The following is a 13,538-nucleotide window of genomic DNA, read 5'->3' as shown; positions in this document are numbered from 1 at the left end:
CATGTGAAATTAATATGAAAAAAAATACGAGGTATGGATGTATTAAATAACTATCACACTTTTCATCCGTCACAAATTACAGTATAAGCTTTTTCGCTTTCAATATACTCCTCTTGGCGATCCCTACAACGCACAGTGTTTCGATTCACCAACCTAACTAGACAAAATTGTTTTTCATCTTTTTTCCATCTGTATCGACCAATAAAGTCATGTAATTAAAAAAATATTAATAATTGGAAATTTAATCAGTAAGGATTACCAGGAGAATGATTGGAGAATCATGATTCGTCCGTTGACAATGAAACAGATTAGTCTTCATTTTAGAGCAACTTGACAAAGGTCGAGGATCGACTATAGGAGCTATAACCAGCATTCAAACCTCTGTGCACAATTTTCCTGATGCTATAGATCAGTGGATCAGATTTTATGATTATCATAGAAATTAAATACGTATTGGTGCGGCAATCTTTATTACTCGCTTCTTGAGTTTCTGAAAGCTGCCTAATTGGAACAATTAAAGATTTGATTACTTATATGCCATGAATAACTATTTTTTTGTAATGTAATACAGATCAAGATAAAGTTCTCTAGATTCAAGATAAAATTTTTAAAATTTAATTGTTATTATTTCGAAACCAGAGGACAATGTTCTCAGTATTGATTTTTTTTTAAGCTTAACAACCTGTGATGTCCTGTGATGGCAAGATGTGTTTCCGTCATTAGCTGAGCCAAAACCTGGCTTGTCTACAGTCAATCCCATTTATTGTTTAATTTCCTTGGAACGCAGTTTATGTTCAATTTCTCATTTCTTCTGAGACCTTGAATTCTACTAGAAATAACGTTAGTTTAGAGCTTCTCTTCGTGAAAATAAATTTTATCGCAAGGCAAAACGTAGATGATGGTCGAGGATTACGCCAAATTATTGCTTCTGTTACGGCTGCTTTGACTTGTAAGAGTAAAAAACGAATCCAGAACCACACTTTTTATCAATATCTTTGTAGTTTTTGTGATGACAATATATTCCTTTGCTTCATTTAAACAATAATAGGATGGCAAGGAGTCATGACCTGCCTTCATAGATCACTTATCTGCTTGTATGTGTGCGTTGTTGATTTATTTAAGTAAAAGGCTAATACCTTATTCTCACTTAATTGCCTATCATCCTCCAAGGAATTACAATTGCAAGAAGTAACAGCTACTGAAGATTCATTTATGTTTTTAATTGTCTTAGCAATGTTTCTTTTCCCTTCTGTACGCGCTACTACTTCTGAAGCAGTTTTTTTTATTCTATATAATGGCCAAAATTTTTCCAGGGTCGTCCTACATTAGTGGAATTAGTGAAATCGAAATAATGTGTAGGGTCGCGGCACAGTACGTGGAACCTTGAGTTTGATATATTCATCCGACCAATTTTCGTTAGTTACCAAATACACTGCTTTGATTCACCCGCAGCAATCCATTTATCACAAATTATGGAGGCATAATTAGCCAACCTCAATTTGATTCTCCTTTCACAGGTGCTGGTAAGATTTTAAAAATTAAATTTGGACGAAAAGAACTTAGAGAGAATAGAGTTTTTATCTCTCTATATGGGAGCTTCAACCATTCTTCAAAAAAGTCCCTTTTCGAAAGAAAGTACTGGAAAAAATTAGTACTTCGGAGCATACATACTATCCATCTCCAATAATGAATCTATATAAAATTAGAAATAATTTGATTTGTTTGTTTGAAATGATATCTGGAATCCATTTGATTTATTTAATTTTGATACGGATACATAACTTTGGACCTTATTACACAAATTACTGTAGTGCTATGCTTAAAATCTTAAAATTGTGTACATGACTTTCGTCTTCTTAGATTGTCAATAGAAACACAGTGACTGCTTAATACGATGTTGCCATTGTGTAAACAATGTTAGAGGTCTCCTCACATATCAGCTGGTTTTGATCCTCCAAGAATTTCCTTACAATTTTTGGGAACTAGCAAGGCAAAGGCAAAAAATAGCCAGAAGTGTTGTAACACGCTGAAAATGCCATACACTTTTTGGATAAGATTCATTTTGAGAAAATCAATTGTGTACCGAAAAAGGAATTTTTTGATTATTTTTTAAATAATGAAACTACTCTTAAACAATGAAAGTTCATTGAATTTCGCGAAAAAATGATTTCTTTTTGCATACAATTAGTTTTATAAAAAACGACTGGAAGTAAGCATCAAAGTACGTTGTGTTTCCCAAGAGTTCTTGTTTATTTTCTACTCAGCTTTCTGAAAACGCCACCCTAGAACTCGCTTTTATTTTAAATCAGAAGAATGGGAGGCAAAAAAAGCCTTCATTTATCTTATGTCATTTTAAGATTTTGGGATAACCTCAGCACGGAGAAGAAATTTTAAATTCGTATACTTTTGGACAATATAGTTAAAATTCTGAAGAAATGCCTCGGAACAACACAATTTTGAATTGCGCAACAGAAACGTATTTTTGGAGAGTTTTATTGACCCAGAACTTGAAACTGATATGCTTATTACTTATGTAAAACGTATATTGAAGAATATTATAATTTTTTACTGCTAAACGGGAAATTTATCCGAGTCAAGAAATTTTGGATTCGTAAAACTAAGTTTGTCTATGCCTCTGTCATAGACGAATAGAGCCCTGAAACCTTTGATGCTTGTCTTAACGCCATTGGGTATTGAAAGTATAATAAAAAAAGATGCATTTTTTTTTATTTTAGACTCAGATTGTTCTAGCTGATGTCACCTATTATCTGATAACCAATATTTTTTCCTAAAAAAATTCATTATCAAGAAAAATTAGGCCAATTTCGAGTGTATTACAACAGTTTTTCACCCCAAACCTCAAGCCGTTGGATTTTCTTGATCAACATATATCTCTTTTCGAAGTAGAAAGCACAGTACATCTACTACTATTATTTATGATTAGGACTTAGAGACGCTTGGATTAGTTGAAGCAATGGTAATTATAATAGTTGTTGAAAGTTCAGATGAAAATTCGCAATAAATCGTTTTAGGTTTTGCTATCCAACATTTAAGCGGCTTAAGTGCGTATAACAGAGTAAAGAACAGAAAGACTCTTCTCAACCTGGAATTGGCTGGTTTGATAATGCCTCATGACAATTTTGTATCTTTCTGTCGTTGTTAGTTAAGGTTTTCGGTTAATGCGTGGATTGGTGTCCTCACTGTTTTAGGAGGACAGGTCCATTTGGACTTTTTACAAAAAATATCACCGAATTTGCTGGCCAACGCGAACATTGTTATTCGAGGGATGTATTTTCAGCATCCCCTCACTTTTCACTCATAGTAAAACAACAAGGACTTCAAGATCCTCTGATTTTAATCCCATTGATTAACATATTTTGAGACAGTTAAAGGCTGGTTGGATCTATTTCGAAAAGCTATTTTCTATTTTTTTCACTTTGTTGCTTGATAGTTGTGTACTGTATTGAAAAAAAAAATAAATCAAATTAGCTGAGTAAACACTATAGCCAATTAAAATTTATGGTCTGTTTCACAAATCATCCTGTAAATTGATAAAGAAGAGGAGTTGACACTTTTTAATAGCCACATGATATCCTTCCTGAGGGACTTCGCATATGGTAGAAGTATGTAAAGTTCCGCATTATTCACCCTGTATAATGATGTTGTTAATTAATAGAAAATAATCAATTAATAAGGGTTGGTAGTCAACATTAAATTGTGTTAGAAAATATCATAAAGAAACGGTCGAGTCGAGTGGCAAAATATTTTGTATTGAATCGAAAATAGTGATACTTGTATATCTCTAACGTTATTCATGACAAACCATAATCATATAAACCCGATACTTGAGATTAGAAGTATCATTTTCATAAAGAATGGAGTAACTGATTGCAATTTCACATGAGAGAAAAATAACAGTCATGTTATTGTTGCAGATTCGACCTAATTCATGGAAATCCGATCCGCAGTTGAACCAGAAACAAGTCAAAAGGTAACTGGCACTGATCTAACTGTAAACTGTTCACATATATTGATAATGTAAATACAGGGTGTTTGTAAATTCATGTGACAAAATTCAAGAGGTGATTGCTCGGATGAAATTAAAATGGATTTTTCTTATAATAACATTTCCTGAATCCCCACTTTTCTGAGATATCACCCCTAAAAAGTAGTGACTAAAATCGTTAGGTTATATTATATATTATAATCCTTTTACAATATAGGGTGTTTTTAAAAAAGGTGACCACGTTTCTAGGATAGATAGAAAACTGAAAAATTGTTGGGGTTTGCTCAGTAAAAAAATTTCATAATGCCATCCGTATTCAAGATTCTTACCATATCCTTCCAAAGGATGAAGTGACACTATTTATATTTGATTCAGCAGTTGTTTCCATGCTTGCCTATCCTCTGCAATCTTTTCGGCATGATGCAGTTTCATATTTATCAATCACCTAATTGGAAATCTGCCTCTTGGGCGTTTGCCTTCTACTGTCCCTTCTATGATCAATTGTTCCTGATCTTCTAGCTACATGTCCCAGGTCCTGCAGATACATGCGGTTTATTCTGGTTAGCAGCTAACTTCTTGTAATAAGGATACGTTAGTTCGGTGTTATGTCCATGATACTCGTAAGAGTAGTCTATAAACCTACAATTCGAAAGTATCTATCCGGTTTTTATCTGCTTTGTTTCCGCTGCGTACGTTGCAATGGGAAATATAAGAGCAAATAGACGTTTCGTTGTTTTCGTGATAGATTTGTCTTTCCATATTTTATTTAACTTGGTAGTCGCTGATATTGCCAAAGTCAGACGACGGCATATTCCGCTTTCGTATTTCCCAGTGTTGGTAATTAAGAACCAAATTAATTGAAATTGTAGCCTGCAGCTATCATTATTTTCATTTTGGATTTATTTATTTCTAAGCATATTTTTTGCTGATAACAGAAAATCTGATCATAATTTTTGCCAACTGATATTCCGTCTTGCTACTCATCTAGAACCTCTTTCTTGATGTATTAGCTATAAACGTTATATAAAGTAGATGAATGAATGCAACCCTGACCAACTCCTGCGGTCCTGAATGTCCCCTAGTGTTAAATTAGATATTATCTATTATCTTGTGCAGAAAAGTTTCCCCCAAATATTTTTCAGTTTTCTATTTATCCTAGATATCGGATTACCTTATTTGAAATACCTTGTATACGGAGGTGGAGTTAGCAACCTTTACTTCGTTTCATATCAAAACCTTTATTTCAAGATGAGGTGTTTCTACCCTCTTTGTTGAACCGCTTGCGTTATTGAAAATTTCAAAATTATCTACCGGAGGGCAACAGTTATTTAGGTACATCGTAAACATCAATCACTTTATTATTATCACATGTGCTAAGATTTACAACCTTGCACGTGACATTGACTTTAAATGAGATAATTTTTGGAAAATTCCTATTCTATTTTATTTTATGGGATTCCGGCACATACAAAACTTTTATTGATAGTGTCATTTTCCTTGTGAACTGAAAATATAAATATTTATTTTCTTTCCTGACACAAAAGATGACATTGTGTAACCTTAAATCCCCGACAGGAGACTCTTCCTCAGGAAGTGGTTATTGGCCTCAGTTAAAGTGTACAAAAACTACTACTCAGATGGGGTGAACAATTAATATTAAGTTGGACGTCACCATCTTTTTAACGAACGACGTTAAAAATTAATAAAAAAGGTGGAAAAGCTGGAAACCCCAAATTAAAAAATTCAAAACTATTCCGGGACACGGTTATCCAAATTAATATTTATTGATAAGAACGATAAAAGAAGTTTCAGCAACAAATAAATTTATTGAAAAGATAATAAATTCGCATTAACAGTGTATCCAAAAGAGCACAACGAACAAGCAGTTATAAGTTAAAATTAAAAATGGAAATCCGGGATGGTTGCAGCTCTCAACTGGATTCCCAGATGTTGAAGTTGAGGTTGAGTTTGTAGTCTGGTGGTTGTATCCTTGTTGTGGAAACTCCCAACCTGGCAACTGTAGAAATGCGGGAAAGAATGTAATGAGGAAAGAAACGGAAACACAGATTGAAATTACGGAAAAAGGAACGAGTAGAAAGAACAGATTTGAACAAAAGGAGCTTGTGCTCTAGCATACAAAAAAACTGAATTCATATTTTTTAAAAAATATAACCAAGCAGGAATCTGTTCTATTCTATTCAATCTGTTCCCCAAATAAATAGAAAATAAGAATTCATATGAAAACTATCACACAAAATTTGTTTAAAACAAAAGAAAATCCAGAAAGAAAGATAACTGCAATTTTTGTGAGCACAATAAAAAAAGCAAAGAAAAACTTATCAGTGAATATAGAGAATAAAATCACGACAAATTTATTAAAATTTACTTTTACTTGAAGTGTGGATAGGTAGAGGAAGAATTCGAATAAATTTCGAGGTTTTATTGAATTTCTCGAATGGAGTTGGAGGTCGATTACAAATTAATTTCATCAGTAACTCAAGGTTAGAATAAATAAATCCGAAGTGACTACTGTGCCACAATACATAACAAGCTAAATGGCATGTTACAATTGTTAAATAATTAGAACTAGGTATTTGAAAAATGAATGACATATAGCTAATACAGAGGCTTCTGTACTACTGGAAAAAATCGCAATGTTTGTTTATGAATAAAAATACTATTTGCTTATTTCTAAAATTTGTCATCTATTCTTTCAAATTCACACATTTCTATTGTACATATTAGTATTAAATTAGCGGCAATTTAGCCTACGTATTCTGATATTGTATTTTTCAACAGGTTATGTATTTGAAGTAATCGCTTAGACGTCAACAAATAAGCATACAATGTACAAAAAAATAGAGAATTTATTGTCAACAAACTCATTAAGGACCGATGAATATGAATTTTGTACACTTGTCAAGTACTGATAACAATATACTCACTCAATAATTCTTTTCCATAGTCATTATCAAGGGAATCAGGATCAACAATTTCTTTCCAAGCACGAAGCTTAAGAAACAGAATCTACTATACTAGCAGAGTAAATAAATCAGTTACTGAATAAATCTGTACTACCATAAGACGGTGATGGATTCATAAAAAAAACTGTGAAATGAAAATTGTCATTTCAAGCTGGGCAATAACTAACGGGTAGTGATGATGGTTGCATCAAAAGTTAGGTTCCCATATTTTTACAAACAGAAAACGTTGTTTATTGTTAACAATTATAAAATCGTTGTAAAGCTTACAATGTTGACTGTATTTCAACATCGTCTCCATTTTTTTGAAACATTTCTAAGGACAGTACTCCAGCTTTCATATTCCTTAGTCAAAGAAGTTTCTCGTTAATCCGATAAGAAGGCGTATGACCTCGATCGTCGATCTTGTAGCGTTTGCAACCTAAATGTTCTCTTGAATGGTAGTGAATTGATATACTGGAAAATATAACCTTTTTTTTCCTTTTTTTATATGCTATATTGTACATTTTCCTTATTTTTAGAATCGAGAAGAATCCAAATCAAAAACCAAACAATGTGATAACCTCGAAACTAATTTCGAAATCATCCGATTGGACTGAAGTAGATCTTCAAGTACCTGACAAAGAAGATCATGTTCACCTTCCGAATCCGAAACTTAATTTAATATTCAATAACGAAAAAGGAACCCCCACGCCGCCTCCTAGAAAACATAAGAAAAATTTACGAGAAAAACTTGAAGCCGTTGCAAAAACGGGATTACAGGCGTTCCAGTCAAAAAAACAGGTGAGTATTTAGAGTTTTGAATTTGATGGAATAAATAGAATAAAGCACAATATATACAACGTAGATAAAAATTTTAATTATATTTTTAACGTAAAATTTATCTATCAAAGAATTTATTGGAACATCAGTATATTTGGATATTTCATATTTTTTAGGTTGAGAATGTACCCAAACAACAAGTCGAAGTTGAAGAGCCAGTTTTTGTTAAAAAGACTATAAATTACAAGTGCCCAATTTGTGATGCAGACGAATCATCTCATAATCGCGATCATCATCATCATCACGTCCATAATCATACCATTGATAACGATAAAAGCAAGAGTGGAATGAATAACAAGCTAAATAACATCAGAGATAATAGAGGAAGTTTGAAACGGAAGAAAAACTTATCAGTTACTTCACTTCCAAATTATGACGAATTGAAGTTAACTGTGGCAGAATTTGACGATAGTGATAAAGGTGAGTCGGAAGAGTGATTCCATACTTGAAATTACACTTCCAACAAAGACGTTAATACAAGTTAATACTTGGAACGTTTGATAACAGAAAAATCACAAAAAACAATTAATAACATTTTTATTATGTCTTGTACTATGTTTTTATCATCATCATATGTAACAATGTATGTTTTTTCAAATAGTCTTCTGACTCGTTACCTCACAGGTGAAAAGTAAACCCTCACTTCTTTGCAAAAATGTCAACACTATTAATCGATTCTTTTGACATTTGTATGTACCGAGTTGATGAACTCACACTCTGTGAATGCTGGAAAAGCTTTGCTCAAATCAGATCCTTCATATAGTTGAGTAATATTTATATATATTCGAGTTTCCCAACACAAATTTCCATGCAAACGTGAATATTTTCTGATATATAAGAAAGTAAAGAGGTAATATAAAATTCGAAGCTCTGTTCTTTGTACACAATACACATTTTTGGAAGCCTTTTTTTGGATGGTTTACGTCTTGTGATTTTCTCCATAACAGAAAAGGTATTAAAACGTATCCTTTCTAGCACATTCTTTTATTTTTGCCGCGTGGTACTAAGGCGGTTGTTGACAGACGAGAAAATATTGAAATCTCGTGATTCAAAAGTGAATTGGAAGAAGTTACTTTTTCATGATGAACTAAGTAATCGGGGATTCTTTTTTCAGGCTTCTTTCTTCGTACATTTTTTTGCATACATTTTAGTATGCTTTTGGAAAACAGGGGATCATGAACGTAATAAACTTGGTGCTGGTTTGTGAATCGATTTTAGATTCGTACTAAGCTCTCGAGCAATCGCAGGTTTTAACGACCCAGTATGTCTACTTCTTGTTGCAAATTTTAATCAAGATTTGAAACTTTGTTTCCGAGTGTACTACCAGCTACAGCAGTGTCTTGGAAATGATAAAAATGCAACGCAATGAGACTGGAATAACCTATAATGTTCACTGAGTGAAGATATCTGAATACCAAAAATGAACGTAATTTAAAAAACTGTCAGATTTGACATATTTAGATCTATGTTGCCATATCTAAAAACTTAATTAGTAACCCTAAAATGGAACGTTTTATCAGACGTCATTAGATGAGATACTTTATATATTTATTATCAATTTTGGTTTTAAATCGTAGTATAATTCTGACAAAATAATATAACGTAGTATTTCATATTAATATTTTTTGTTTTTCAGGAATATCTGTACTAAACCCCGGAAAAGATATGCATCCCTCAGAAATTTCGTTACCAATTGATCACAAGAAAACGCCAGCTGGTTCTACAGGCAAATTGGATACGTATATAACTCGTTGTCGAAGTTTTGGATCAATTTTTCCTCAAAAATTAAAAAAATTACGACCTCGAAAAACACCGACCGACATCGAAAGCGATGACTCTTTTGGCGGTTTGGAAGATTGGGATTTGGGTTTAATTGAACATTATAATCCAAAAGATGCAAGTTTACCGAGACCCAGGAAGCTTCCGAGAAACGATGATGCATTGTTAGCAGACATAGAGAGTATGATAGTAACAGAAGAAGAAATAGAAAAAGAAACGCCCAAGCCGAAACCACGGAAAACAGAGTCTTTGGTGAAGAAAATTAATAGAGAAGCATCAGAAGAGGCCCATAAAAGATCTACTGAGTTTCTTACTGCTACAAATGCGACCGCTGAAACTATCACACCCCCTCCTTCTCCTATACCAGAGCCTTTAATACGAAAAACTTCCACTAAGTTACCGGCCGAAAAAGACGATAAGGTAGAGCATTCAAACTTAATAAAAATTTTGGAGAAGTTTAGTATGGAAAATAAACAAAATAAAAATAAGAACGAAAATAATTTACCAAAGAATAGCAGCAGTAATGAATCTTCTCTGACACCTTCGTTAGTGGAATTTGAAAAAAACTTGGTCAATTCTGTTGAAGACTGCATCAAAGCGGAAAATATAAACAAAAATATTACTGATAAGAACTTGAATAATAACGAGAAGAAAATTGTTAAGGATATTATAACTTGAAACATTCACATTTAAAATAAGCGCCTTAATTATTTTTTATATGATCAGATGTAAATATGATTCATTTATTTATAATCAGATGTACATATTTTGTTATTGAACGGGGTATTTCATAGGAAAATCAAATGAAAATGATGATGCAAATGGTTGAAAAACCATCATAATGAGTTAATATGTTGAGACGTGAGCATAGTAAAAACTGGATTCAAAATTTGGAAAATTGTAAGCTGCAGAAACGCGTCATTCTTTATCATCATTAACAGTTATAATTGGTAAGACTTCTACAGCAAACATCATCACACATCAGTTGGTTGGGGTCTGCTAAGTTCCATATTCTACTTTATACAGAGGAAGAGTAGGTACAGGGGCGCAAAGGGTACAGTGGGAAAAAGTACTTAATACATTATTAATGATTAGATACCACCTACATTTAGCATCGAGTAAAAAATTAACAAATGCCACTCCACGTTTTGTTGGGTTATACATCATAATCATTCCTGGTTCACCTGTTGCCTTGTCCAAATCATCATCATAGTTCCTATTTGAGATGAGTGAATGGCGTTGGAATGTATGAAACCATTGAGCAGTTTTTTCGTAAAACAAACATTGATGTCATTTCTGAACGTTTTGATGGGTTACTGAATCGAAAAGGAAACTCCATCTCATTTTTCCCGATTGTTTCCAATTTCCACTACTTTGCTAAGACAGTTACCAATTTCAAATGGTCCCGGTGGTTGTCTAATTTTTTTTTACTCCATCAAGATAAATTAGTACTTTTAGCTTCACAATATTGATGCATAGGGCATCGCTATCACCTTCAATAACTGTCTCTTACGAATTCCATTATTTTGTTGATTTTTCAACAATAACATCCAACATGTAAACAGGAAAGAAATAGCTCCATATATATTGTTTGGATTTATCAAACCTCTAGTGGCAGTTTTTGGCCTACGAAAATGGTTTACAATATTATATAACCGGGTCCTAACATTTTGGGCTGGTACATCTTTTACCCGTTTAGTATTGTTATTTTCTTCCTAAAAAATATAATGATAGCTCATCTTTTTTATATCTGCTTCCGTATCTGTATCCAAATCTTCTTTAGTTTCTCTATCATCTTCTTTCTTCTGGCTCATTGAAAACAACAGGCTTATCGCTTTAACAAAATTTGAAACATTCTTTCATTAACCGCTGAAGACGTTCCTGCTATTTATGAACGCACAAATTGATACTTAGTGGAGTCAATAAGATACTGTTTGTGGAGAGATACTGAGATCTTAAGAGGGTTGAAATTCAGTCAATCATTTTGTTAAAGAACGTGGTGAATCATATAATAAGCAGACACTTACAGTGAAAGTCTTGTTCACTGTTTCACGCGCATGAGTTCTGGCACACATATACGAGCCACACTATTTTGGTGAGTCTTCGAATTTGCTGTTTACAGATGGACACACTCTTTCAGCTTACCTCCCATTTAAGATAGTTCTCCTTATCTCTACACTCCATAGTTCCAGATTGTTTGTAACTATTGAGTAATGCGCTATATGAAAAATGCGTTCCAACTGTATTAGGTTCAAGTAAGGAACAAAAAGTTTTATGTTCCAGGAATACATTGAACTTGTTTATCTGTCGTTCAAGACTAGCAAAAATGTTTTCGATAACTTTCGGCTTCCCGTCTCCATCAGGTTTACTGTTACCATTATTCGCTCACAATGTTTGATAGCTTGCTATTAAACAAAAAAAATTGAGAATATACATGAGATACTCCGTTTAATTTTGCTATTTGTAGATAATCCCTATTAGAGAATTTTTGTTAATATTGGATAAAATTATAGTATGAATGTTAACTGTCTTAATATTTTTCAATAAAATATAAAAGCACACCATCTTTTTTATATATTTGAAGCAATACCAAAAAAGCTTGTCTTTTTCAACCTTCCTCAAAATAGTTTTAATGAAATTTAACAGGCAGCAAACACTAAAGTGATCATACGAGAATATGATGGCTAGACTTGTTCACAAAATATCACGAATCCTCTAGAAAACCTCTTAGTCACGTTTTCAAGTCATCAGTTGACTTGACACACTCTCAGCATTTGACGGTGAATGCATCAGACTCTGAATTACCTGATGACCAAATACAATCGAACCACCTGCAAAAATTCATTTTTGGTAAAATGGAAATAATTCACTAGGCAAGTAAAGATCACCTGTTTCGATTGATATCTTTGTCTTTAAATTACGAGTTAGCTGAAATATTGTCAGCCAACATATTGTTACAACAAAAATGTTTCCACCTTACCATAAATAAAATAAAATTCTAAATTACATAGACCTCAATTGCTTCTAATATGGGGCAGTTGTCTGGCCCATATTTCAAACCAAGTTGATAAGAATTGTATCTCTTTTCAGTTGCGATGCCTAGAAGACAGTCAAAACAAAAGTGTAATAATGTGAGAAAGGCTGGGGCTTTGAACGCAATACAATAGTAGCAGACAGAAACCAAGGAGTTGGCTTCAGAGCCGCTGCTAGAGATTATCGAGTTCCTAGATCGACATTAGAAATGTTTCTACCAAATGAAAACTTAGAGCCTGAACAACTAGTAAAAACTAAACTTGGGAGGAAAACTGTTTTAGAAAGTGAAATGGAACAGGAATATATCTTGATCATGGAAGCAAAGTATTACGGACTTACAAGAAAAAATGTTCAAAAAATGGCTTACAATTCATCTCCAAGAAACGTTATTCAGCATCCTTTTAGTTTAGCTGGACGCTCTTGGTTGGGCGGATTTTTACATTATCTATTTTCTATTGTTCAAAGCAAAGTTGTGGAAGTTATTGGTAGAAAAGGAAAAAAAATAGCATAGCTTACATCAGCTAAGCGCAGATCATTAATAACGCTTATTGTAGCCATGAGCGCAGAAGGACAAAATGTCCCACCGATGATTTTTTCTAGAAAAAATAGAAATGACCAGCTTATGAGAGGTGCACCACCTGAATCTGTATATGCAGTTTACCCAAGTGGATAGGTGCAACATAACCTATTTACCGAGTGGATGAGACACTTTAGAGACTTCGTAAAACCAACCGTTGAATCTCTGGTTTTTTGGTACTAGACAGATACTACAGAAACACTTGTAACATAAATGTGATACGGCTAGCCAGAGATAATCACATCTCCATCATTTCTCTCCCACCACATACTACCCAGAAATTACAGCCTTTAGACAAAACATTTATAGGTAACTTCAAGGCTTTTTATAGCGAAAATAT

At 33.2% G+C, this 13,538-nt stretch overlaps 1 protein-coding gene across 3 annotated transcripts in view; it reads left to right on the top strand.

The window, feature by feature from the left end:
- LOC130892641 (probable basic-leucine zipper transcription factor E) overlaps window positions 1-12,149 on the top strand; it is a 46,945-nt gene extending 34,796 nt beyond the window's left edge. For 2 of the 3 annotated variants that reach the window (XM_057798154.1, XM_057798153.1), the window contains exons 2-5: window positions 3,936-3,991; window positions 7,509-7,770; window positions 7,926-8,229; window positions 9,446-12,149. In XM_057798154.1, coding sequence (XP_057654137.1) covers window positions 3,936-3,991; window positions 7,509-7,770; window positions 7,926-8,229; window positions 9,446-10,266 — 1,443 coding nt within the window. In that variant the 3' untranslated portion in view covers window positions 10,267-12,149. The remainder of the gene's footprint in view (window positions 1-3,935; window positions 3,992-7,508; window positions 7,771-7,925; window positions 8,230-9,445) is intronic. The other variant, XM_057798155.1, reaches the window with a different exon arrangement.
- Window positions 12,150-13,538: the final 1,389 nt, after the last annotated feature.

The sequence above is a fragment of the Diorhabda carinulata genome, chromosome 4, assembly GCF_026250575.1.
Source record: "Diorhabda carinulata isolate Delta chromosome 4, icDioCari1.1, whole genome shotgun sequence".
In the NCBI taxonomy this organism is placed as follows: Eukaryota; Metazoa; Arthropoda; class Insecta; order Coleoptera; family Chrysomelidae; genus Diorhabda; species Diorhabda carinulata.
The sequence above is the reverse complement of the archived record's forward strand: the minus strand, read 5'-3'. Positions and strand labels throughout refer to the sequence as shown.